Source organism: Mesoplodon mirus (assembly GCF_964341445.2).
Source record: "Mesoplodon mirus genome assembly, chromosome: 7".
NCBI lineage: Eukaryota > Metazoa > Chordata > Mammalia > Artiodactyla > Ziphiidae > Mesoplodon > Mesoplodon mirus.
The window spans coordinates 25,026,368-25,054,352 of NC_138983.1; the positions used below are offsets into that span (position 1 = coordinate 25,026,368).

Here is a 27,985-nt window from a genome sequence, read left to right on the forward strand (position 1 = left end):
TCTTCTTTTCAAAGAAGTCACCTGAGTAGCAACCTTTTAGATATATTGACAATGATTGATTTTCTTTCCCCCCCGCTGGGACAGGAATGGACATACGTATTATGCCTACTCATCTACATATATTATCTAATTTGGTTAAATCCTTGGGATATCCTGAGAATTGTCTTTAAAATCCCTATTTTAGAGATGAGGCATTTTAAAGATGAGGTCAGAGAGGGTCATGGATTTTTACATAACACACTTTGTATAAAACAAAAATAAAGAATAAAAAATACAATTTCGGCAGGCTGAGTAGTAAGAAATGTGTCCCACATCCCTTGTCTTGTGGGTGGCAGAGGTGGGATTTAAACCCCAGTGGATTTAATCCAAACCAAAGCTGATGAGCTTTGTACTGGAGCCCACAGTAAACTATACGGCGTACCTCCTATGAGTCTTTGCTGAATCTTTAGGAAAACAACGAAAAACAAACTAACTAGCAAACTCCCTACACAAGCCAAAGTAAGATGAGGAATCACTTGGCAAGATGTCAGCAAGGCAGTTCTCACAGCTGCTCTGGTTTCTCCCAGAACAAACACTCAAGCAGCCAACCCACAATCCTTTAGTTGCAAGTATTGAAATAGTCCAGTGGGTTTTCCTCCATGTGTCCCTTCTTAGGGAGGTCCAAAAGGTGGGAAGTGGACCCTGCCTTGCCCGCAGGGCTTGGGACCTGATGGACATTGGGATATCGCTGAGGCTTTAGAGGACAAAAAGCTTTATTTTTCCCAGTGAGATTGCCCAGGTGGTGGGATCAGGGAAGGCCCTCCCTGGCCCCCTTCTCCATGGTTTACACCCTCACAGCCTTGTTCTGCCCAGGGGTGTATTAGCACATAAACAGCCAATGTGTAGGTGCTTCACCGGGTGGATTTTTGGTCACATGCCCGAAGCGAAGTGGATGATCTCTGCCAGGGTCAGGAAGGAATTTTCCTCCTCTGGCTAACTGGCCAAGGCTGGGTGGTTTTCTGCTTCTGCTCTCTCTGGAAGGCTGAGCAGAGGTGCCATGGACACCACACCTGTGACTGCTGCCTCTGACTCGTGTGAGGGCAGGAAGCCCACAGCCCTGTCTCTCTGACTGTGTGGACCCTCCCCGTGCACCTTGGTGAGTGAGCCGACTCTCAGAAGGGATAGGAAGCCTCTGCAGGCACTGGGGACCTGAGCGTCCACGCCATTCCCAAAGGTGCAGCCAGCCTTTCTCGTGCATGGAAGAGAACCCACTTGATTCCACCCCCTTGTGTGGAATGTGCTTGACCCTTTCCTACTTATTAGGCAGCTAGAATGTGGATTACACTTTGGGGAAACTGACTCCAACTGCCGTAGATCTGTGGATGGGCAGTGAGTGAGGGTCCAGAGTACTTATGGCACCTGGCTAGCCCAGGCAAAGAATGTCCAGAGTCCACCGTGGGCATAGGAGGAAAGGGAGAAGAGAAAATCGGGGGACTTTTTAGAGCTATAAGTTTCATCTCTGTAGTGATTGAATTGTACTCCAGTTTGGTGAGCTTACTTGACTGCACCATCCAACTATACCACCGTATATATGAATGTGCGTATGCGTGCACATGTGTGGATATGTCGGCCCACTCCAGTGGGTCCCTGCAGAAAGTCACACAGCTGGGGCATGTCTTGGAGTCCACCTCATCGGTGTGTCCATTTAGCAGATGAAGAACTAAGACTCGGAGAGGAGCAAGAGGCAGAATCATGACTCCCAGCCCAGTGTTCTTTCTATGATGACAAACCAGCCAGCCCCTCAAAAAACAAATATGTGTGGTTAAAACAGCAGGCCTAGGACCCTCCCTAGACATTCCTTCTTGTCCTGCTGCTGATTCTAGTTCTAACCCAGTGCTTCTCAACCTTTTTTTTCATTATCACCCCCTCTAGGGAGTCTTTTTAGATCATTGTTTCTTAATCGTACCCCTTCCATGAAATGTTAATATCACAGATTTACTGTTTATCATTTACGTACTATGGCCTTTTGGAGAGTCATAAAGGATTATAATGGCTAAGATTTTTCTGACCCTCAAGAACCAATTTTTTCCCTCTGGGGTCACTGTCCCCCCCACTGGGAATACATATTCTAACTTCAGGCCTGGGCTTACAAATCACTGGGCATCAGCATCTTCACTGAGAAGAGGGTCCTCAAATAGCTGTTCTCTCCCACCACCCTGTTCCACCTACATTAAAGAAATCTTAAGGGCTAAAATGTTCAATTATTAAAAGGACAACAGAGAGCCTAAGAAGCTGGGCTGCTGAATACAAAGCAGCCATTATTCCCGAACTTTCACACCTACAGCCCGCTGGCTAAGTGGCCAAGGTCTCTTGTGGAGAATCCGGAGTTAATAACACCCCGTCCTCCCACTGCAATAGCAAAAAAAAAAAAAAAAAAAAAAAAAAAAGTTGCTGCCTTTTATAAAACACATCTTTCCACAAAGCAAAAGATAATTACAGAAGAAAAATGCATGCTGTACACCTGAAGACAGCCCTTTAAGAAAACTTGATGGATATAATTTGCCATAGAAGAACCACCAAAGGGAATCAGATACAGACGGTGCTGTGTAGAGCCCTGGAGAGATTACAGAGCAAGCGAGTGGGCTGGTGCTAAAAGAAGAAAAAAAGAAGTCTTTAAAGGAGGTAAATATCATACTGGTCAAAAATATTCCTAATTTCTATATGATCAAATTCAATTTACCGGGCTTCCCTGGTGGCGCAGTGGTTGAGAGTCCGCCTGCTGATGCAGGGGACACGTGTTCGTGCCCCAGTCCGGGAAGATCCCACATGCCGCGGAGCGGCTGGGCCCGTGAGCCATGGCCGCTGAGCCTGCGCGTCTGGAGCCTGTGCTCCACAAGGGGAGAGGCCACAGCAGTGAGAGGCCTGTGTACTGCAAAAAAAAAAAAAAAAAAAAAAAAAAAAATTCAATTTACCAAATGACTTTTGAGAGCTTTGCTAGGCAGAGATGAGGAAGAGTGCACTCCTACTGCCACGTTATGTATCTGGAGGATTCCTAATTGACACCGAAGACCTGGGAACTGTTTTCTATTTTCCTCCACGTGGAGGCCACCTCTCCTTTCTCCAAGCCCAGCCGTGAAGGTCATGTCAGAGGTCTGCCATCCTCTTCCTCCGTTTCCTGAGCCTCCAGCCCAGAGGGGCAGGGTGCATTTTTACCTTGAGCCCTCACCTAGGAGAACTTTTCTGGGGTCATGTCCAGAAAGCAGAAGGGGCTTTGGGCTCCAGGAGCCCTTCCCTCCTTCATAATCTCCCACCCCCATCCCTCTTCATCCAGCCACCTGCTCTGGATATAAAACCAATCAATCCGTGGGAAAATCAGAGTCCAAACCCAGGCAGCCTTGACTTCTGTTTGATATGGCTCGCAGCGGGAGATCTAAGAACGTGATAATCTGTTGGGCACGTTAACCCTCTCCGGGCACCAGGAAGGAGGCTTCCTAGTGCCGTCTGGTGAACCTCTGATGATGCCCAGAGAGGGGGCCTACATGTGAGAATTTGAACTCAGTTATTTATCTATGTCTGGAGCACAGTTCTCATGTACATCTGATAATGATGATGATACATAGATAGATTTGCAAACATCCCCAAAGAATTGATCTTTGGTTCTGGAACCACACAATCCCTGCCTCTCTCGGTACTGAGGTCCTATTTGACATGTAAGTGAACCTGGGATGCGTCTGGAAACAGATGAGGCTGTGAGTGTTTTTAGAAAGGGAAGCAGATGGGTTGAAAAAAAACTTAAGAATTCTGTATACCATAGTACTGTGTGACTTTGACAAAGTTACACAAATTTCCTGGGCCTTAACTTTCTCAGCTGTAAAATGGGTGTGGGGAAAGATTAGACCAACTCAGTACTTTCCAACATGCGGTACTCTGACCACTCATGATACGTGAGATAAATCTGGTCAGGGGTAGGCAAACTTTTTCTTAAAGCACTAGATAGTAAATATTTTAGGATTTGCAGGCCTAAAGGCAAAAATCAAGTACATTATGTGTGTACTTATATAACCATTTAATATGTAACCATTTAAAAATGTAAAATCATTTTTAGCTGTGGGCCATTCAAAAATAGGTAGTGGGCTAGATTGTGCCTGTAGGCTGTAGTTTGTGAACCTCTGGTCTAGGCGGTGCATGGATGACTAATTTTTATTTCAATGCTTATGTCTTTATTTTTATATATGTTAAACGAATACCAACTTTCCATTTATAGTGGTGATGTAAAATTTTCCTTTTAAATAAATGTGGTTATGTTAAAATAAAGAGGGAAGTGATTTTTTTAATATATTAAGGAAGTTATCATGGTGGCAGGTGAATGACTAAAGTTTGGGAAACACTGGACGAGATGATTAATAAGCTCCTGACCATCTAAAATTCCATGCACTTAATAACCTGGAATCTAGTCTTTGCTTTGACACTGCCCAGCTGTGTGATTTTTGAGCTGCTGTGTCCCCTTTGCAGAAGGGAGTAGAACCATGCTATATCATCAATATTATTGCGATAATCATAATAGAAGTTGGGTGAACAGATTTTTCTAATTCACCAAACATGAATTCACTTTTTTCTGAATTGTGGGAATATGGGAAACAGCAAAAGGAAACTTGAAAGATGAGACTGGTGGGGCAAGAATGCTTATGAGTAGAAGTCCCAGCCCATTTTTTTCTATCCCCTTTCCAGCCTCGACCAGTCATCTTCTCCTAAAGCTTTCCACTCGCCAGCATGCGCAGCAATTAAGTTCATGACTTCTTAAACAGAGCCACCTGCGTTGTCACCCAAACTCCAGCACCTGCCACCTGGGTGCTCTGCGGCGTGTTACCTGGAATCTCAGAGCGCCCATCCCTCATCTATAAAAACAGAACCCACACCAGAAACTGTCTCAGAGTGGTTGCCCTGGGGACACCATGAATAATGAATGTAAACTGCTCAGCCCAGAGCCCTCAGTGAAGCAAGTGTGTTACAGTTATCACAGGTCTTCACTCTCTTATCCAAAACCCTGAGGCAAGACGTGCTGAAGAATTCAGAATTCTTCAGGTATTAAGAAGGTGACCCAGGGTATATACCACAGAGCACAGAATTCCCCTCTCAAGGTATTGGCTGCTAGGACTGCTTAAATGCATTAATATTTCTGCAGTGTATCATATGAATATTCATCAAGTAGAACAAATAAAACTATAGCTATAGGTATAAAACTACAGAGCATATCTATAGTTGTATATGTTTAATAAATGTATAGTATTTAGTTTATATACATATATAGAAGTACAGATATAATATATATTATAATTATATATTAAAAATTTATAACATCAATTCAGGACTGTTTTTGCTGGGAAATAAGTCGGAACCACACACACACACACACACACACACACAAATATACTTTCAGTTTCAGAGCTTTTTGATTTCAGAATTGTGGATTAGTGTTTGTGGGCATATTCATTTATAATAATTCTTGCCCTGTTTTCAGAAGTATATATATATATATTTTTGGCCACGCACCATGCAGCATGCGGATCTTAGTTCCCCAACCAGGGATCAAACCCCTGCCCCCTACAGTGGAAGTGTGGAGTCTTAACCACTGGACTGCCAGGGAAGTCCCAGAAGTATATTTTTAGACATTATAATCCAGAGTTCAGGGCTCAGGTGTGAGAGAATAGGAAAAGTAAAGAAAGAACATTATTATATAATAAAAGCCTTCATCCTCAAATCCCAGCTTTGCCACTTACTGGCCATGTTACCTGGACAATTGTCTCAACCCCTCTGCCTCAGTTTTCTCATCTATAAAATGGGGATATACACACAAACCTCACAGGATGTGGCAAGGATTAAAAAGTGTCACCGTGGAAAGCACTTAGAGGGGTGCCTGGCTCCTGGGAGACTGCATGTTTGTAAGCGTTTGCCGTCATTGCTAAAAACCAAGTGTCGCCCTGCTGGGGGCTCCTACAGCGTGGCTTTCTTCCTTCATCCGCCTCCTCACAGCCTCTCCTGCCGTTACAGGGTGATGTTGGACTCAGTGACACACAGCACCTTCCTGCCCAGCGCGTCCTTCTGCGACCCCCTGATGTCGTGGACTGACCTGTTCAGCAATGAAGAGTATTATCCTGCCTTTGAGCATCAGACAGGTGTGTACGTCTGGAGAAGCTCATCTGAGCTGGGACAGACTGGGGCAGGAGGTGGTGCTGGCCTCAGGCGGGTGACAATGCCATGCTGGGGGCCTGAAAACGCCAGCTCTCACCAGTGTTAAGGGCAGAGGGTCACAGGAGACCCAGGCGGGAGGAAGGGCCGCTTCTGCAGAGAGAAAAGCACTGGAATCCTCGTCCCAACCTTTTCCCAGCTCTGTGGGCTTGGGGAACTCCACTAACCTCTCTGAGCCTTATTTTGCTCATGGGTAAAAGGGAGATAATAACACCAATCTCTTGGAGTTATTATATTTAAACAATGTAATAGAAAGAAACCCTTAGCCCGAAGCCTAGTGCACTGTAATTGTTTGGTCATTGTGGCTTTAGCCAACATTTGCTAACTACTAGCTATGCCCCAGACCCTGTACCAAATACCTGTCTCTTCCTTATAGAAGCCCTAGGAGAAATTACTAATTATTATTCCCATTTTATAGATGAAGAAACTGAGACACAGAGAAGTTACATGACCTGCCCAAGGTCTCACAGTTAGTTAAGTTTCATGCAAGTTGACTTGAGCGTCTGCACTCTTAACTATCTTACATGGTCATCTTATAAATGATGTAACGTTGTGGTTATTGGTATTAATATTATAGATAGTCTCTGAGCTTCTATTTCCTTATCCCTAAAGCCGGGATGATGAGAATTACTGTGAGGATTAAGGGAGCCAAACTGTAAAATATATAGCCTGACACCAAGCAAGTGCTCAGTAAACAGAAGTCCCCTTACTGTCCCCCAGGCTGCCCTCCCCACACTTCCTCCTCTCCCAGCCCAGTTTTCTCCTCCTAAAAGGAAGCACGGGGCCTTGTGCAAGCCCCATGCCAAAGGGAGGCCAGCTGAGCTTTGCCCCAGAAACCCTCTGTGGGCCTCTGTCCCAGATGCTTGGGTGACTACACATCACAGCAAGCCTGGCTGACTGCTAGCACGGCAGGTGCACGCCCCACGGAAGGTGATGCAAGCACTGATCGAGCCCTCAGGCCTCACCACCCAGCCTTGACCCTGTGTGCTCCAGCCCAGCGGGGCCCACACTCAGGGTCAGGAGGCCAGCAGCCTCCAGAAGAGGCCAAGTTCCTGAGGACACTGAAATGTCCATCTCAAGGAGCCCCTGCCTCCAGGTCAGAGACCAGTGTTGCACAGACAGACCTGAGACACATACTTACAAATCGAATCCCACACCATCCCCCAACCCCACACACGACACACTTGTCCATATGACATCGGTCACTCTCACCAGGGTCCAGATAATTGCACATGGGCCTGAGTCATCCAGCCGCACACTGTAATTCTCCTTCAGGCCTAAGGAGCACCTTGTTTCCGAGAAAGACAATGAGAAATGTACTCGATCTCCCCTACACTCATTATTTGGTCAAGAGGCTAAATTTGAAGGAGGAAAACGAAGGCTTTCGAGTCCCTGTCGCTTCCCTTCCCCATGTGTCCCACGATGGTGGAGCCCAGCTCCTGTCCCTTCTCTCCATCCATGCATAACCCAGAGCTGCCATCCTGGAAGCCTCCTCTTCCTGCCTCGTCTACCAGGGGCCATCAGAGCAGGATGGGAGGGGGTGGCCTCAGCCGCCTACCCCGTGCAATGTTCCAGGAGCTTCTGTAGTTGTCAAGAGCTCAGACTTTGGAGCCAGGTGCCCTAAATATGAAGAGCGGCTCTGCTATTTAATAACTGCAACATCTTACCCTCTCATGCCTCAGTTTTCTCATCTCTAAAGTGGAGATAGCAGTAATGCCTATCTCGCAGACTTGTGAGGGTGAAATGAGTTAATAGGTGTGAAGTGTCTGGGACATGGCAGGCACACAGCAAGCACACACAAGTGTGTAAAAATGAAGGATGAGTTTCAGTTTGGGTTGAAGAAAAAGTTCTGGAGATGGATAGTGGTGATGTTTGCACAACAATGTGAATATACTTAATGCCACTGAACTGTGCACTTAAAAAGTACGGACCCAGCTTTCTCCTGTCTGAGGCCTCTGCATTTCCATCAGTGTAATGAGGGATTGGACCAGGTCCTTGCTAGGATCCCTTCCTGAAGCGTCTCTGATTCCTGCATTGGGCAACATCACAGAGGTAGACTTCATCCCCCACCACCCATTGGGAGACTAGAAATTCCCACCAAGATGTGAAGACAAAATATCCTCCGAGAGTGGCCCAGCTTCCTGACATTCCCCGAGGGAGGAGCCAGGCTTTGGGCTTGCCCTCTGGCCCTCTGGATTTCAGAAGGAGCTGAGTATCTCTGAGCTCATAAAGGTCAAGGGTGGGTGTGAAAATTTAGTCTCAAATGAGGACCCTGGCTCCCTGAGTCCCAGTGGTGGGAGGAATGCCCTGCAGTGCCTTCTGTCTTTTTGTCACCCCAAGAGGTGACACATGGGTCTGAGTGTCTGCAAAAACCTTCTCTGAGAGGGATGTGTCAGGGGACAGCCAGGTTCTCCTCCAGACACTGCTCTGCCATCTGTCCTAAGGTCCTTGCCCACCTCCCAGGAAATTCCAGCTTGAATTCAGGGTTGTCCCAATGGCAGCTTCCTGTTTGGGTCTGAGGTCAAGGGCTGGTGCTGGCATCCACCAGCCCCATGACCTTGGGCAGGTTTTCCCGAACATCTCTGAGATATGCTCTCCTCAGCTGAAACGGCATCCACCTCCCAGCGTTGGGAGGATTGACTGAGATTCCACATATAACGTGTTTAGCAAAGCACCTGGCGCTTGGCAAGTGGTCACTGTAGCCAGGACACCTCACGACTCCCAGCTGGTGGAAAAACAGCTTTCTCTCTGCTCGCTTCACTTTTCATATTGAACCAAAGCAGCCCAGGTCTCCATCTCAGCCTTTCCAATTCAGAATGTTGGCAGCTTAGACACTTTGAGACCAAAGGGAGAGAAAGGGAGTAAGAAATGATGTGCCCGCTGGATAAATGATGTCCATGAGAGTGCAGGGAGGAATACGCAACCTAGTTGGGATAGCCAGCTGTTTACTGCCTCTTAACTGGCTTTAGCAGAGGGTAGCTGAATCTGTGTCCGATGTGTGTTCAGTGCGCAGCATCTGGCCTCTCTTAGAAGCAGCACAGCCTGCTACACGGCAGGCTGGCGAGTGAGCAGTCACAGACTGCAAAATGTTCTAGAATATCATGAGCTAACCCTGGCCTTCCCTTCAGCTTTTAAAGTAAAGAATTACAGATACTGGAAAATTTTATCAAAGAGGGACGTAGGGGGGAAGTGCATAAATGTCACAAGCATGTGATATTTTGAAGAGATTATTTCTCCAATCAAGTTCCAGTAGCCAAGCATCTGACAAGCCATGGAGTATCCTGATCTCACCCCTACTTTCTGGAACTCCATCCTGACCTTCACACACCCACACACCCCTCCCCTGATTGCCAAGGTGGCCAGGCCAACACTCAGTAGGCCTTGGCTTTCGGATCTTCCTTATACTTTGCGGCAGAGGTTTCTAGGTTGAGGCAGCTCTAGGGGTTCCCAGGAGGTCCCTCGGGGATCTGCGGTGACAGCTGAGAAGGGCAAGCTTTAGGTCCCCCTCTCCACCTCCCTCCCGCACTTTGATTCGGAAGATAGTACAGCATAGTGGTTACTAAGGCTTGGCTGCAGGAACTGGAATCTGCCTATATGACCTCCTCGCTCAGCCACTTACTCGTTGTGTGACCTCAAGAAGGGATTTCACTGCTCTGTGCCTTACTTTCATCATTTACTTTGTAAAATAAGCTACGTGATCTAGGACCTCACAGCATCATGTTGAGGATGACATGAGAAAACTCAAGAAGTGTTGCATGGTAACTGGCACGTACTAAGTGCTCAACAAATATGTTAGCAATGGGAGGTTTTATTTGAAGACAGAACTGTTTCTTAAAAAAGAAAAAAAGGTGCAAAACCCTGATCTTGGGTATTAACAACCAGATGATCAGGAAGAGAGGCATCTGGGTCTCACAGGGGCTTTTCTTAGGCAAGACTCCTGTTCAGGGTATAGAAGTTTGAGATCAGATATGAGAGAGAGTCTAGGAACTTCTAAATCGAAACCAGATAATGAAATACAAAATCATTGGAAAGCCTAAGGTGAGCCCCGTGGTGGTAGTCACACCCCAGGACACCCCCAAAGAGAGACCTCACCATCAGCCACCTCCAGTCTCTCCCACACGCATCCAAGCCTTTGGGCAGCTGTGGCCCCAGGACAGCTCAGGGCTTGGTGCTCTCTGCCCCTTTCTAACCACACTCCCATGGCCTCGGCTCTTTGCTGATGCCCAGCCAGCCCTTCTCATCTCTTCTCCACCCAGTTTCTTACACTGCTCCAGGCTTTTTTTTTTTTTTTTTTTTTCCATCTCATGGTCTAAATCATTCCACAGGCTTGGAAGAAAAGCCAAGAAGGACTATTGGATGGGGCTAGACCAGCTCAGGAGGGAAACCTAGAAGCAATATATCATTTCAGATCTCTCCTCATAAAGTCCTTCCTTTCAGTGACAAAGCCACAATCGATGGTACCCGGTGCTATCCAGTCCACTCACTGGCCTCTTCAGCACTGCTCCAGGCAAAAGACTTTCCCAATTCCCAATGCTAATAAATCATGCTAATCATGGTCCAGTCAGTCTAACTCAGGCCTCCTCTGACCCAAACTGTCTGCCTCGCTCTCACTGAGTTTTGGGTTGCTTTGTTCTGCTTGTTCCTCAGCTACACTGAGGCCCCGGTGGAGATGGCCTCATTTCCCTGAGAACAAATGTCATCCCAAAATAATAACTAATTACAAGTGACATATGGAAAGCTTCCTGTCGTTTAGATAACTGGGCTAAGCTCTTTACATGCATCATTTCTCTTCCATTTCATAGCAAACTCCCTAAGAGGTAGGCACTATTATTCTTCCTGTTTTATAGATGAAGGAGGCTGAGGTCCAGAGAGGTTAGGAGACTTTGTTAGGATTGCACAGCTAACAAGTTGAGGAAACGCAATTAACGTAGTGGTATGAGAAGCTCTGATATTAACAAGTATAAATGGGTGGTATTTAATGGGCACTTACTACCTGCCTGTCCTTTTCCAAGCACTTTCCATGTATTGATTCACTTCATCTTTTTAACAGCATTATGGGGTACGTCCTAGTATTCCCATTTTGCTGAGGGAGTGAGAACAAGAAACAGATGCCCTTGGAGGGCATACAGATGCCCTTGGAGACCCTCTTAGAGTCCCTAGGAGGCAGGACCACTAAGTATGAGATCACACACCCTTTCAGCTTTTAGGGGGAATCCAAATAACAGGAGCCCTGGTTTCAAGTTCTAGAACAGTGATTTTCAAGGAGCCTTCTGGGGCTAAGGAGGGGAAGCCATATAGTACCTTCCCCTAACTCCCAGCAAAGCAGCACTGCTTTTTTCCAGAGAAGTTTCAATTTGAAGAAAATACTGTTCGACTAAAAAAGTTTAAAAGCCTTAGCATGCCTGCTGTAAACAGTAGTCTTGAAGGAGACAACCGTCCAGAAGCTTGTGAAGTTCTTCCTCCCAAAGTCACTGCCAGGAGTGAGCCAGCCTGTGGAAGAGTTTTGACTGACCCTCAGAGTGGTTTTTAAAAATTAAATAAGTCAGCACTTAAAAATCATGAGATTTCACCTAACAATCTGGGCTTGGTAACACAGGGCCCACCTTCCTGCCTGGCAACAACCAATTGGAGCTGGGCCACCACTGTCCACTCGGCATGAACTTGCCCATTCCCACTGTCCCCATTGGGGGCCACTCTGGGCATGGACATAACCTGTTGACCCTGTGGGAATCTGAGTGTGCCAGCCAGCTCCACAACTTAAGGCCTCCCTCCAAAGTTCACTGCATCCCAGGTTATAGCATCGGTTGTGAGCATTTCCCCCCAGAATTGCTGAAAACTCCCTTTAGCCCCTTAATTCTTCTTCCCAGTGCAGCTAGCCCTTAAACAAGTGTCCTGACCTCCTTCCGACTTCAAAGGAGCTGGCCAAGGCTGCTGTTTAATCGTGGCCTGCGGACCTTTGGATTAAGTCTACCAGGTACAGGACATCGTCTGTACCCAACTGGTAAACGTAGGCAGAAGGGCCTCATGGCTCAGCTTCTCCAAAAAGTCTAAATTATTTTGTGAAGAGTAGGCACATTGAGACAACACTTTACATTTCCAGGCAATACGACCTGTTAAAGATAATATGTTCTCTGGGTGTATCACCCTGTCTTTTATTTTCCCTGAGTTCATCTCTTCCGAGTAGTGAAAGGGTCTCCATGTCATTCAAACACTGTCACCATCAGTCTCTCTATCCTTCTTCTGATTTTTCAAACCTAGATTATATACGTACATATTATATATGTAATATATATAAATAAATACACGTAATATGTAAAATATATAACAACACATACACTATATAAATATTTATATAAACTATGTGCATATATTTTTATATATATACACCTTCATCGGAATTGTTGAGTCAGTCTTCCAGATGTGTGTCCAGTCTGGTCCTTGTCAACCAAGAAGAGTGAGGCAAAGGTGATGCAAACTTCCCACGTCCAGAGGTGGAAGAGCTGGTGGAGGCCTAACCCCCTTACCGACCAGCTGCGTGGCCTGAGTCACGTAACCTCTCAGAACTTCAGTTTCCTCCCTGTGAAGTGAAGATAGTAAGTGACAGTCCCCTGGCTGGTCATTTCACCTCCGGAACACCCACAGGGGGCCAGGCGGGCTCCCCGCCCTGCTGACTCAGGGTGAAGAAGCAGAGCTGGCCACGCCCCTGTGCGACAGCAAGCCTCCCTGAGAGGGGCAGTGAGCTGGGTCTTGAGGACCAGCAGCAATTACTTAGAGGACAGGTGGGGACCGCACCCTAGGTGACCAGAGGCGCCTGTGCAAAGACTTTGAGCTGGGGGCAATGCTGCGGGAGGGCTGGGGGCGGTGTTGAGGAGGAGGGAGCAGGCCTTCCTCACCCCTGTGGGATCAGGACCGCGGAACCACACCACAGCCAAAAGGCTTCCCTCCATGCTGGCGCTTCGCCCTCCACCTGGCTGAGAACAGCTACTCTGCTCGCGCTCGGGAAGGACTCCGCTGGGAGCCTGCCGTGCTTGGCCCTGGCTCTGGCCTCCCCGGGGGGCGGGCCGGAGCCGCACACGAAGCCTGCTCTGCGGGGAAGCTGCCGAGGAGAGAGAGCCGAGGGGACGGAGGCTGCGCCAGCGACACCTTCCCAGGGTCAGTGACACTTCTCCGAATCCCTTAGGCCCCCGCTGGCCTCCAGAAACAACATGGCCGTGGCCGTGTCCCAGAGCCAAAGAAAATGACTTGGGGGTGGAAGAGAGAGGGGAGGGGCTCGGAGACTTGGCGCACGCTCTCCACGGAAAGAAATGAAGTGTGCCTGGCAAGGGCAGCGCCCCGATAGGCATCTCCGGCGGGGCTCAGCTCGGGACCCAGGGAGAAAGAATTTCAAGGCTCATAAACATCTCTCGTGGGAATACCAGGGAAGTGGAGGCCCCGGGTTTACTCCAGCCAGAACTCGGCACGTGAAAACACAGGCCAGAAGGGGGAAGGGCCGCCAGGTGTTCCCAGGAGACCCTGGCACCCCCAGTGGGTGATGGGGGCCCCTCCTCATCCAGCAGGTAGAGGCCACAACATCAGCCTCCACCATCCCAGCCGGATATCAACTCTTTGACTCACACACATATAGAGTTCTGATTAAAACCCTAAATTTAAACAAACCTGAGATCTGGGACCTGGGACCCTTTGCAGCAGTGCTGGCACCTGGACAAACGTGTCCTCCAACAACAAAATACCAATGAAAAACATTATGTGGGACTAAAAATAACTGCACACATGTGCAGTTGGGGCAAATGATGAATAATAAGATACAAAAAGGCCAAAATCCAACTGCCACTTCTGAGGCGCCGGAGCAAAAGCAGGGTCCTGCACGTGATGCCTGTGCTCAGCTCCACCACGGGGGTGGACAGGCCACCTAAGCCGCCCCTCCCGCCTGACCCACTAATTCGCCCCACCCTCCCCCTGTTTAAGGGACCAGGTTGACCCTCCTCGGGGATCAAGCAAGGGCATTTGTTTCTTGTTCTCACCCCCTCGTGCTGCAGCACAAGTCCCAAGAAAGCCTTGCCTGAATTCCTCGTCTGGCCTCTTATCAATTTCTATTGATTAAAGAGTCCAAGGACTCAAGTCTACAGCAAACCTAGTGTTCAAGTTTGACCTCAATCCACTTCACGGTGGGAAAAGAGATTTCTGGAAGGCCTCTACGTTTTAGGGGGAAATCCGAGGAAGTAGAGCTGATGTAGACCAGGGCACATAGCAGCCTGGCCAATACACAGGGGGTGCTTAGGGGCAGAGAAGCCATCTCCCCGCCTGGGATTAGAAGCGCCACAGTTCCTTTGGTGACAGGGGCAGCCAATGCGGCATTTAAAGGAGGAATCATAACAGCCTCGCTGCCGTGCACTGTGGGGTGTAACTCGTGAGGGACACTTTCTGTCGTCCACACAGCCTGAGCCAGTCACCCCCGCCTGCCTCTGCTCCCTGCCTTTCTCCTCAGCCCTTCTCCTTCTCTCTGGCTCTGTGTCTGCCTCCACTGTCTGATCTCTTCTCTGTGCTGACCTCTGAGGACCAGCATGATGGAACAGAAAGAGTAATGGCTTTCAAGTTCAGACTGGGGTTCACATCCCACCTCTACCCCACACTGGCTGTGGGATCTTGGGCAAGACTTCCATGACCCTCAGCCTCCTCATCTGTGACCTCCTGGGGGACAGGGACCAAACCTCCCATTCATCATGAAGTCTCAGCTCAAAATTTGTTGCTTCACAAATAGAAGGTGTTCAGTGGTAATCTTCTAGACTCTGTTCTAAGTACCCTAAATACTTTTACATGTATTAACTCATTTAATCCACAGACCAACCCTATGATGTAGGTGCTATCATTGTCCCCATTTTACTGATGAGGAAACTGAAGCTTTTTGAATGAATGAATGAATGAATGAGTACAATGGCAATGGCAGGAATTGTTTATGTCAGACTACCTGACCCAGGACCTGGTACCTCACATCTTCCATAGCAGATCTGCCACCCTTTCGGTTTCTCCTGGCATTGGGACAGTCTGTTGAGCACCCATCTCTGCCCCTGGGTTAGGCACAGCCTCCTCTCAGCCTCCCAGACAGGATGGCACACACCTCTGTCTGGGGCATAGGGACCTTCACTGAAGGAGTGAAGGGAATCTGCCCTCTGGATAGAAATTCCTCAAAACAGCACCAAAAACACAAGAACAACAATATAACCAACGCTTCCACCTCCCCCTTCCCCTGGAGGAGCCTGCTCTGGTCATCCAAGGTCTGCCAGATGCTTGGGCAACATTTCAGCAACCCAAGGCCCGCAGCACAAGATGGCCAGGGGCAGCACACAAACCTATAGCCAGTGCTGGGCAGCTTTCCATAACAGCAGAGGGAATCAGATCAGCCTCGGATGGTGCCTGGCACACCACAGGTATTTGTTTTGGTTGACCAAAAATTTCGTTGAGGTTTTTCTGTAAGATGGCATGGAAAAACCTGAATGAACTTTTTGGCCAACCCAATAATAAGTATTGAATTGACTGATAATTTTCTATGCACCATATAGTTTATAGGCATTAACCACAAACTCCAGAACAGCCCTGTGAGTGGAGCATATTATCCCCATTTTACAGATGAGGAAACTGAGGCTTAAATATCTATGGATCTTGCCCAAGTAGAAAGCAGCAGAACCAGGATTTGAATCCAGGCCTGTCGGGCTCTAAAGGCTATGCTCTTGATGTCCTGTTGTCTGAAACCAAATACCTGAAGGGACTTTTTCTTTCCTTCTCCCCTAGTTCCCCCCTTTCAAGGCGCTCCCTAGCCAGGACCAGGTCTCTCACCCCGTCATTCCCTCTTCTGCCAGGAAGGTCACTCGTAGGATCCAGTCCCCTCTGGTTTTCGCTGCAGGACAGAAGGTGACCAGGACCCCAGCAGAACAACCCAGGGCTGGAGGCCCCTTCAACTCATTGGACAGAGGATGAGGATGTTAGTAAAACTAGAGCCTCCTTCGAGGGACTTCTAATCCTCTCCTGGCTGTCATCCCTCACTTGTCTCTTCCTGGTGCAGCCTGTGACTCCTACTGGACGTCTGTCCACCCTGAGTACTGGACGAAGCGCCACGTCTGGGAATGGCTCCAGTTCTGCTGCGACCAGTATAAGCTGGATGCCAACTGCATCTCCTTTTGCCACTTCAACATCAGCGGCCTGCAGCTGTGCAGTATGACACAGGAGGAGTTCATCGAGGCAGCTGGTGTCTGCGGGGAGTACCTGTACTTCATCCTCCAGAACATGCGCTCGCAAGGTCAGTGCCAAGAGGGCTGGGCTTTGAGGACAGGGGCCCGGTATTGGGACCAAATGACCTCTGAAGTCCTTCCCTACCATATGACTCACATGGCGAAATTTTATTAACTGCAACTAACTCTCTGTTAAACCAAATCCCCTGCTAACCAGACCTTTCTGTACCCAGAAGCTCTAGCATGCTAGAATCAGAGATTGGAGGTAAAACAGAGTGAGTTACAAGGAAGCAAGCTGAGTACATTTTTTTAAAAAGAGAAGAAGAAAGAAAGAAAAAGAAAACTAAAACACGTTCAAGGACCACCCAGGAACCAGGCTGATACAACAAACTATTATGTTCATAAAGATTGTTAACCATAAAGCGTGGACAAAAAGAGACTTCTGCTTGACATTTTATTAAGCAGAAGAAGAAGATTAACTAGACCCTTTCCCTTCCCTGTTTCCAGAGGGGTCCGACTAATTGCCATTTCCTTTTATCACATTCCTAATGGTCAAGGATCGAATGGCCACAAGGTGGCCCCAGTAGCATTATTTAACACCAACATGCCCTGCAAGAGTAGAATGTTGCTGGACAGGTTTTTTAAACCCGGAAGCATTTTTTGAGAACATACAATTCTGTATCCCCATATCACAGAGAAAGGAACTGAGGTCCTGAATGGTTAAGTGACTTCTCCAAGGTCAACAGGGCTGATTCATGGAAAGTCAGTACAAAACAAGGACTGTGAGATCAGAAAGACCTTTGCTCCAACCCTGGCTCTCACACTTTGGAGCCGCAGGGCCTCTGGCAAATGGCTTAACCTCTCTGAATCTCCACTGTCTCGCCTCTGTGGTGGGGTTATGATACACACCTCCCCGGGCTTCTTGACAGGATTCAGTGAAACATTATCTGGCACAGCAAATAAGGATGCAAATACAATGACTGGCAACTGTTTTTGTCATCATGAATATAACCAAGAGGCAGAAATTTTAAAAAATAAACACATCTCAGCTCAATTTTAAGAAAGACTTTTCTAAAAGTTAGCACCTTTTTTTAAAAAGGCAGCTTCAGGGGACTTGCCTCGTGGTCCAGTGGTTAAAACTTCGCCTTCCAATGCAGGGGGTATGGGTTCGATCCCTGGTTGGGGAGCTAGGATCCCAAGTGCCTTGCAGCCAAAAAACCGAAACATAAAACAGAGGCACTATTGTAACAAATTCAATAAAAACTTTAAAAAAATGGTCCCCATCAAAAAAAATCTTTAATTAATTAATTAATTAACTAAAAGGTGGCTTTAAAAGATACCTAAGGTAGGAAGCTCCCCATCACTGGAGATAACCAAGCAATCTAATAGCCCCCTGCTTGATGGCAGTGCCGTGGCAGGGATTCCTATTTGGGTGGAAACCCACAGAGTACCTTCCCGCTCTATGATTCTTTGCCCTCCCCTTGATCTCCCCCATCACGGGTGCCTGAGAGCAGGAAAGCTAAGGATGGGGGCTCTCAGGCACTGCTTGGTTTCTGCCCTGGGAGCCATAGCCCCCTGGGGTGAGGAAGGGACAAACAGACATGCTGTCCACTGTTATCCAGTCTCTGCTTGATTATCGCCAGTGACACTGACCTGCCAGGAGCAGTGACCTCCACTCAGCGGGCCTTCCCTGAAAGGAGGCAAGTCTGAGCAAATCACAGAGGCTCAGGGAGGAGCTGGGGGCTCCATTCAGAACCATCCCAAGGGGACAGCCTTGCACGAGAACCCCAGGGCCACGGAGATGAGTATTCCATCCTGAGAAAAGATTCAGCTTGGCACCGCCAGCCTCGGCAGAACGTCAAGTCAATCACGTTTGGTCTCCAGGCCCAGCAGCCCCTGTGCTGGGATCTCCCGCCTCGGGCACTTCCGTTCCTGGCAACTGTTACATCAAAAAATACCTATCCCTGGTCCCATTACCTCAAAGTCTGTGCAGAACAAATAAGCTAAAATCCAACTGTTTTTTAAGCAGGCCACAAGTTGCCTCTTCTTATTCTAAGGAATCCCTGGAGTCACAAAGCTACCTCCAAAGGTGGACTCTCAGGGACTCTATGGGCCAGGGCAGTTATCCTGTTGATCAGTAAGATGATCTATTCCATCAACCTGCTCTGTCCTCAAATTCCCCCTTTAATGTTCCTCATTAAAGTGATTGAAATACATGTATTGTGACCAAAGTTTCCAGTGTCCCAATTTGCTCAGGACATGGTGCCTTCACCCATTATCCTGTCTTTCCTTCTCAAAAGTGTCCCTGTTTGGACAATAAATTGTATGTTAACTAGTTATTCCCCAGTTTAGGCCTTATATTACCCCATAGATTAGGGCTCTGGCAGAAAATGACACAGAGCAAGTTTTAGCCGGGAGAGGAGTTAAAGGGGGTTCTATGCCCAGCGTGCTGTCTGGTTCAGCAGGTGCTGCAGTAGGATTGAAGGGCCGTAAAGCATGAGGACCCTGGTCTCTGGAAGGCGAAGTCGGCCGGAGAGGTGGAGGGCAGAGGAGGCTCTCCCAGCACAGGAGAGGAAGATTCCCCATCACCCCCTCCTGTTCTCGGGAAGAGGGAAGAGAGTGCGTGGCTGACCAGAACCAATCATTCCTAGAACCAACGGCCCTAGGAATCAAGTCACAACCCTGCCCTGTTCCTGTCTTCTCAGTAAATGAGAACTAGTCCTCACGTTGGACACCAAGTTAGAAAGCTGATGTCCTTTGGCCTGTGCTGCTACGTGAAAATGTGATCTGAAACTCTTGATTCGCCCCACCCTTCAGAGACCACCGAGGCCCCGACCGTCTCCAGACTCCTTTGAATCCTCATGTCGGGTTCTGCATTTCTTGCAGCCTCCCGTGTCCATTTTTCTCTTTGACCCGCATGCAACAGGCGTTCAAATCCCCAAGGGATTAGAGGTCACATCCCAGATCATAGACTCTGAGAGCCAACAGGGAGGGCAGGGGTGTTTTTATCACATGTTGCCAGTAAGGAACACGAGCCCGGAGAAAGGGTGACTGGGCAAGTCTGCACAGGGGTCAGTGATTCGGCCCAGCTCAGAGCCCAGGCCTCCTGATCCCAAGCAAGAATTCACTCCCAGTGCCCACTCAGAAAAGCCTAGAAGCTGCTGGGATGTGTGGCCCAGGGCTCTCTCCAGGTGGCCTTTAAAAACAAGGAGATTGGGCTTCCCTGGTGGCGCAGTGGTTGAGAGTCCACCTGCCGATGCAGGGGACACGGGTTCGTGCCCCGGTCCAGGAAGATCCCACATACCGCGGAGCGGCTGGGCCTGTGAGCCATGGCCGCTGAGCCTGCGCGTCTGGAGCCTGTGCTCCGCAACAGGAGAGGCCACAACAGTGAGAGGCCCGCGTACCGCAAAAAAACAAAAAAAAACAAAAAAACCAAGGAGATTGAGGAATTCCTCGGCGGTCCAGTAGTTACGACCCAGTGCTTTCACTGCTGGGGCCTGGTTCGATCCCTGATCAGGGAACTAAGATCCCGCAAGCCTCACAGGGCAGCCAAAAAAAAAAAAAAAAAAAAAAAAACAAGGAGATTACATCTCTCAGGGGTGGCTTTATAGGGTGGCCCTATAAAGGCCAGGTGGTCTCCAAGGTTCCTTCTGAAATAAAAGTACCCTGCAGGGGGCACGGTGGCTCCCCTTCTCCCCAGTACCTCCCCTCCTGGCCTGGCTGGGGAAACCAGGATTGTATGCCATGGTTTGTGGATTTCTTTTTCTTTCCCAGGTTACTCCTTTTTTAATGACCCTGAAGAGACCAAGGCCACCATCAAAGACTGTAAGTAACTGAGTTCAAGCTGCCCGCGGCCGTGTTGAGGCTATTGTTGGGCACATGGGCTTGAATGATGTTCTTGTGGGACCACACTCAACGTCTGATGACCTGAAACAGTAAAGGCTAGGAGAAGATGGCAGGAGAAACGCGGTGGACAGAGCAAGTCTGTGGCTTCCTTAACCTCCCCCAGACTCAGTTTCCTTGTCTATAAAATGGTGAGACACTCGCTGGGTTGTGAGTTCAGGTAACAGGACATACAAAGTGCCTGGCCTGTGCCAGCAGCGTAGATGCTCCAAATACTGGTACCCTTTAGCAGTAATCATCATAATTACTAACCATTAGAGGCCTTGTGTTTGATAATGTCTACAAAGAACCTGAGCTCACTAAGCAGGTCACGTTTATAATTATAAGGTAATGGAGGATCTCAAATGGCCTTGTTGCTTCTGAAAATTAACACTCACGGTTTCACTTCTGCAGATGGAGAAGGTTTAAGAAAGGGAACTTTGTAGCTTTCATTTTTTAAAGATGATGATGATGATGATTGCTCTTAGTTACTGAGACCCACGCCAAGGTCCTGGCTCCGGGGCCTGGCCAACTAGGACAAAGTAGCAGCCTGGGGCTTCAAGCAGTGTTCCCATTCATGTTAAATAGCTATAAGATTAATAGCTACTGTTAGTGTGTGTGAAGCCCTTACTATGTGCCCAGCGCGGTGCCAGGCCAAGTACTCTACCTACATTAACTTATTTAATCCTCATGATAACTTTGTTAGATAGTAATGTTATCCCCATTTGCATCTGAGGAAACTGGAGGTGCTCTAACTCACAAGTTACGAGTTATAAGTCAGTGCCGAGCTGAGATTCCAACTCATCTTCTCAAAGTCTATGCTCTTATACGCTGTGTCCTTCACCACATGCCCACAGGTGCATACACACATGCACGCATGCTCCCAGACCCTGCTGTTCACTCTGCTGTCCACTCAGTTGAAACCTAAGACTCAGGACTCCTCTGGGTCTGGGCCCAGCTCCACAATGGTTCAGAGAACAGGAGATTTTCAACTCAGTACCTGCTGAAGGGGCCCAGGCCCGACAAGCTAGGAAACCATCAGAACTGGCCCGAGTGAAGTACCCCAGCCCCTCTGCACTTGGTCTCTCCTCTCCACACCCTCCCCACCTCCACTGCAGAAGCACCAGAGGACAAAGCCTACGGGCCTGGCTTTGCTGCTGGGCATCTCCGGCTCCTGGCACGGGGTGCAGGCTCCATGGCTGGACTGCTAGCATCATGGGGACGTGCATGTGATAAGCTCGATTCAGAAACTGCCACACCAGCCTCCACCCAGCTTCTGGAGGACAGCGGACCACGATTTCAATCAATGACTGAGACCATATCCTTTGGCCACATTTTAACAGTCTCCAGTTTCAAGGCAACCAAACCTCTCCAAATCCCACAGACAGCAGAGAGCCCGGGCCATGTCCCCACTCGCCCTGCGGCAGGCACAGCCCAGCTGCAGGGGCACATTGAAGATGAAGACCGTTGTGAGACAGGGAGCTGCCCCCCCCCAGAGCACTGTGGACCTCCGGAGAGAAGTTTGGGTCAGGGTTCAGGGTACTGCCGCTGCCACCACCTCAGACTGACCTTGGGGACATTTGGATCTGGGAAGCTGCCTCAACGTGGCCACACACTGATGGCTTCAGCCCCTCTGCCCCCACTAACACCCTCACCCCACCACCCGCCAAGCAAGGTCTCCACCCAAGCCGAGCCGTGACTACCCTCAAAGCCACCGCTGAGGACTAGGAACAGATAAAACAGGGTTATTTATCTCTGGCAAGACCCACAAGGGGAAACTCCCACCATCCCCACAGCCCTGCCTCGTGCTGACCCATCCTGTGTTCACCTCATCAAGCCAAATCTCTTCCATCCAAAGCACGCGGAGAAAGCATCAAAATTAAAAGGGTGACTCTTCCACTTCTTGCCATTTTGGCATTTCAGAGAGAGCTTGTTGTCTGGTCACCAGTTAATAATTCGCCTGTGTTTGTCTTGACGACTCCATTTGTTTTCTCTCTTCTTAAAAGATTAAATTAAAACAGTGGCCAGGTCTTCTCTGCAGGTGATGCCGCAGAGCGTGACATTGGATCAGATAGGAGGGCAGAACCCTTTCTCGGTCTTGATCAACCGGCCGTCAGCCCTGCTCACCTGCTCACCTGCATTCACCTCTCTCTACGTGGCGGCAACCTCACTGTCAGCTGATCTCACCTGAGCATTCACTGTGGCTTGGCCCGTGTGCATGGGCCTGTTTTCCCACATCAATACAATTCCAGGCCGTAATGTAGGAAAGGGTGGAGGAGAGGCCGAAGGGACCCCGAGAGTTGAAGTCACACATTCATGTCATTGTTTGTTCCAGAGAATGATGCACGGCAATTATTAGGGCTGGGGGCCCTGGTGCCGGACTGTTCACATGTGATCTCAGCTCCGACGTCGGGCAGGCACATGACCTGGATCGGGCTCCCCAGACATCGCCAGGGCTCGCTCCGTTCTGCTCAGGCATCTTCTTGTCTGAGAGCTTTGTCTGTTTGCTCTTATTACAGTTGCAACATCGTTCAGCCCCTTCACCATGACCTCTATTCTCCCACCCCGCTGCATTCCTCTCCATGGCATTTATCACCAACTGAAATAGGCCGTGTTTGCTCACTGGACGTTCCTTCCCACTTGGGTGCAAGTCCCCTGAGAGGAGAGCCTGGGACCTGTTTCGTGATGTCCGTCCCATGCCTGCTGCAGAGAGTACACTGTGCCTCAGCACTCGTGAGCCCGTGAGTGAAGGACCTCCAGGGAGACACCCAGCCACTCGACACCTCTGTTTTCTTATACGTAAAATGGGAGAGTAAGAAACGTGCATCATAAAGGTGGGCGAGATTGGGTGAGCACCTGGCAGTAGCAAACACTCAACAAACTTTAATAATTATTCTTTAAGTATCTATTGAACACCTGCCATGAAAGACATGCTGAAGCAGGAATTGTGAACATCTGCTTTAAAACGGAACTGCTCTGGGTTCAAGTCCTGGCTCCACCTCTCTGGATGAAATTCTTAAACTCTGTGGGCTTCAGTTGCTCCTCAATACATGGAAATAGCGATTATACCACACAGGGTCGTGGCAGGTATTAAATGAGATACTGTATGTGAAGCCCTTACAAGCACTTGGCACTTAGTAAGCGCTCCATTAATATCAGCTGTTAGTACACATGAACAACGGACGAGATGGACCTCTACGGTAGAGGTAGAAAGGGACCAATGCTGGAACACTGAGGAACACGCAGGTGCTATGGGACAGAGAGGGCTCTAACCCAGAGGGTGAGTTCCGAGAAGACTTCCTGACGAGGTTTTGTGAGAGCGGGGTCAGCTGGGTGGAAGTGGGAAGCGGGAAGCATGTGCAAAGGAATCAGGAGAAAGTCAAGCCCCATTGGGACCATCTGACCCAAAGGAGGGACGAAGTTGGGGAGCAGCAAAGGATAAGCCTGGAGAACTGGGTGGAGGTCCATGTGTGAAAGGCCTGACTAACGTGGCAGCCTCTGCGCGGGAGACCACAGGGTACCACTGCAGGATGTCACGCCAGGGAGTGACAAGACCCACTGGCACTGAGACAGGCCCCCCTGGGCAGTGGTGTGGCAGACTCTCAACCACTGCGCCACCAGGGAAGCCCTACCTTTTATTTTTTAATCATATACACTTTGCAGCAACGTGAGTGTCTCAGACTTACAGCGTGATTTCTAATTTAACTCAGCCTTGAGGTCACGCCTTGCTTTCTGCTCTTCACAAGCTCTACTCTCCTTGCTTTTACCTGTGTCCCTTCTAGTCTGTTCTCCACACACTAGCCAGAGGGATCTTCTTAAAAAGTAGACCTTGTTAAAGTCCTAAGTCTTCGCTTTACTCTTTGAATAAAATCCCACGTCCTGGGCTTCCCTGGTGGCGCAGTGGTTGAGAGTCCGCCTGCCGATGCAGGGGACACGGGTTCGTGCCCCGGTCCAGGAAGATCCCACATGCCGCGGAGCGGCTGGGCCCATGAGCCATGGCCGCTGAGCCTGCGCGTCCGGAGCCTGTGCTCCGCAACGGGAGAGGCCACAGCAGTGAGAGGCCCGCGTACCACACACACACACAAAAAATCCTACGTCCTTACCATGTGCCCACGTGACCTGCCGGCAGCCCGGTGCCCCTACCGCCACACCTGGGCACCCCACAGGCCTCCCTGGTCGCCACCCTTGGCTTTGCACATGCTGCTCCTTCCCTCTGGAACACCCTCCCACCTCCTGACATCAGCGTGAGTGTCTCCCTTCCAGGAGACTCGCCCTGGCCACCCCATCTACAGCAGGTGCTTTCCTCCGCCTCGTTCTCTGTCTAAGGCCTCCTTCCTTCATAACACTTAACGCAACGGCGATTTGTGTTTCACTTGTGTTTTCCTTGCCCAATAGTCCTTAACCTCGAGGTGAGCAGGGACCAAGTCTGTCTTGTTCACTTTCTATCTCCAGCTCAGAGCCCAGAACCTGGCACACAGTAGGGCCCCAGTGTTGAATACAAACGCTCCTTAAACCTACTAATTATTCCCAAAGGGCCCAGCATGCTGTCTCCTACCAAAAGGTGTTCAATTAATAGTTGCTCATTTGGTGTGATTTGAGGTCGGAATGTGGCCTCCAGCTTCCTTCCTACAGCTGTAAATCACTCTGTTGCAGACGCTGTTTCCAGTTGCTTGAAAACAAGTGGCATCAAAAGTCAAGACTGTCACAGTCATAGTCGAACAAGTAAGTGTAAGAGATGTCATCTGTCATTGGTAATTTCTTAAAACCATTCATGAGACAAAGTAATCTACTTTAATAAGCTTTGAGACTCAGTGTTTGAGTCCTGTTATTTCCCAAAGAACATAGCAGAGAAATTGATGATTACCGTTATGTGTTATCAAAATCCAATTTCTTTCTTTTGACTTGGAAATGGTATTAGGAGAATTAAAGTAATGTTCTAACCATGTTAAATTTCTGAATAAGGGTTTGTTTCTCCTGGTCTACTGTGAATCCTTCTCACTGAAGTACTCAGAGATGATACTAAAGAAACCCCATGAGTTGGCAATTCTGTTAGCTTTCCCAGAACTAAGATCTACCCAGGACAGGGTCGAGCCTGCTGGGCTTGGTTCTAGCCATTTAACATGTATTAAATCATAATCCTCTAACCTGTGCTATGAGGTAGGTACTCTTATGTTGACTTTAAAAAATGCACAACATGGGAGTTGCGAGTTAAGTTTTTGGGAGGCAAAATGAGGACTTCAGCCCGGGAGACAGCGGTTCAGGTAACTCTGAGAAACTGCCCCAAGGAGGCGAGGGGAGGAGCCAGGAGATACGGAGTTTTGCAGCAAAGAGCAGGTAATTGGAACATCAGAAGATTATTGATTTTTGTTTTTTGTTTTTCTAACATCTTCATTGGAGTATAATTGCTTTACAATGGTGTTTTAGTTTCTGCTTTATTACTGAGCATATCCCCTGAGAAAACCATAATTCAAAAAGAGTCATGTACCACAATGTTTATTGCAGCTTTATTTACAATAGCCAGCACACAGAAGCAACCTAAGTGTCCATCGACAGACGAGCGGATAAAGAAGATGTGGCACATATATACAATGGAATATTAGCCATAAAAAGAAACGAAATTGAGTTATTTGTAGTGAGGTGGATGGACCTAGAGTCTGTCATAAAGATTATTGTTAATTAAAGACAACCAAATGTCTCAACTTAAGGAATTCAGCGCTTTTCTAGGTATGGGAAGATGCAAGAGTGTGGGCTCAGTGAAATCATTCCTTTGATATGCACCTCAGCTATCTGGGGCCAGTATCCTGTATTTTCACACCCTGAGTTTCCTCAGGGCTCACCGCAGGGACTGGCTGCAGTCTGATGGCTGCTAGATGGCAAGGAAACTTTTCAGCCCTGAGTCGCCTCAGGGCTCACCGGCTCCCATTGGAGGGTTGAAATCATTGATGACTGTGCCATCCTTTGTTTATTTATATGGCAGGAAATATTCCATTTGTAAATATTCCATTCCATTTATAAATATTCCATTTATCACTTACTAACCCATTTTAGAGAGAAGATAACTAGAGAGATTTGGTTACAGAGCTAGAAGAGGTGAATTCAGGACCCAAACCCAGCCAGTCAGGCTCCAGAGCCAGTCTTAATTATGACACAATGGAACAAGAGAAATACCAGTTTTTCATGCAAAACATAATTGTAGGATTAGTCCAGCCAGACAGTTGTAGCTATGGGATCTCAGTACAACCATACTGCTTTTCAGAAAGAAGAATGAAAACATCATTCGACTGTCATTTCATTAATTCCGTAGAATTAGTTGGCAGTTCCATAGAGCAGGGAAAGTTCGTGAGCCAGTGTTGCTGGTCGATGCAAATAGGATGTCTCTGTGTGTGCTTTGTAATTACTTTAGTAGAAGAGGACATTTCACAGCTAGGTATGGTTCCAAGTAGAGCGCTCCGTCATCACTTTGGGAAATAACCATGAAGGAGCATTTCTCATGGGTTCATGAGAACTTGTACAACTCTTCAATTTTTCTGTTTTAATTTTTAGCTAACTTTTTTTCCTTCCCTAAAGGCCTCCAGAGCTCTCACCTATGGGAATTTGTGCGAGACCTGCTTCTATCTCCTGAGGAAAACTGTGGCATTCTGGAATGGGAAGATAGGGAACAAGGTATTTTTCGGGTGGTTAAATCAGAAGCCCTGGCAAAGATGTGGGGACAAAGGAAGAGAAATGACAGAATGACGTATGAAAAGTTGAGCAGAGCTCTGAGGTAAGTGAACAGCACGAAATGCCGTGAGCCTTCAGGCAGAGGTATATAAAAAGTGTCATGAGACAACACTTCGGCTCTTAGGTACAGGTGGGATTAGGGTTTGTAAACGGACACGCCGTCCTTTCCATTCTTGGCAGTGTTCCCCGGGGATCACTCTGAAGCCAGGCTATCAGACACACACACACACACACACACACACACACACACACGTTTTGAACCAGATATGGTGAGGTTCGCTCTTCAAGATGACTGGGAAAGGTTTAAGCGTAAGTTGATAAGAGGGTGTGAAAATACCAGGGTAACCAAAGACCAGCCTGTCACCTGAGAGGAAAGAGGGACGTGTTGATGTGCTGTTGTTTTCCCAGGGTATGAACCCTCCTCACGTCCCTCTTCTGCTGTCTTTCACAGGTACTACTATAAAACAGGAATTCTGGAACGGGTCGATCGAAGATTAGTATACAAATTTGGAAAAAACGCACACGGGTGGCAGGAAGACAAGCTATGATCTGCTCCATCATCAAACTCATTTTATGGATTTCTGTCTTTTAAAACAATAGATTGCAACAGACATTGAAAGTTCACTTTTTTAAAAGCCTGCAAACGTGCTGATAAAATTTCTCCACATCTCAGCTTACATTTGGATTCAGAGTTGTTGTTGTCTACTTGGGGGTGATGACAGCAACCCTTAAGAAATTCCTTTTTTTTTTTTTTACCCGAGGGGAGGAGGGGATGATCCTTTGTGGTACCCTGATCAAACATCACTTCCCTAATGAAGAGCTGCAGAACCACAATGCCCTGTGCCACTGGTGCTGCTCAGAGAAAAAGGATCCAATTCTGCCACTAGAGGCTCATCCGGTGCTCCCATTCCAAAGGCTCAAAAGTTTTCACATAG

General features: G+C 48.3%; 1 protein-coding gene across 4 annotated transcripts in view; it reads left to right on the forward strand.

The window, feature by feature from the left end:
- Window positions 1–27,598, forward strand: part of ELF5 (E74 like ETS transcription factor 5) — a gene marked incomplete at both ends in the record, with an annotated part of 42,045 nt that extends 14,447 nt beyond the window's left edge. The window contains 7 exons of one of the 4 annotated variants that reach the window (XM_082627395.1): window positions 1,037–1,213; window positions 6,028–6,152; window positions 16,283–16,516; window positions 20,223–20,273; window positions 24,984–25,052; window positions 26,898–27,093; window positions 27,502–27,598. In XM_082627395.1, the coding sequence (XP_082483521.1) occupies window positions 6,032–6,152; window positions 16,283–16,516; window positions 20,223–20,273; window positions 24,984–25,052; window positions 26,898–27,093; window positions 27,502–27,598 (768 nt within the window). Of the gene's footprint in view, window positions 1–1,036; window positions 1,214–6,027; window positions 6,153–16,282; window positions 16,517–20,222; window positions 20,274–24,983; window positions 25,053–26,897; window positions 27,094–27,501 lie in introns of those variants that run through there. The other 3 variants (XM_082627397.1, XM_082627398.1, XM_082627396.1) reach the window with 3 other exon arrangements.
- Between the last annotated feature and the right edge of the window lie 387 nt (window positions 27,599–27,985).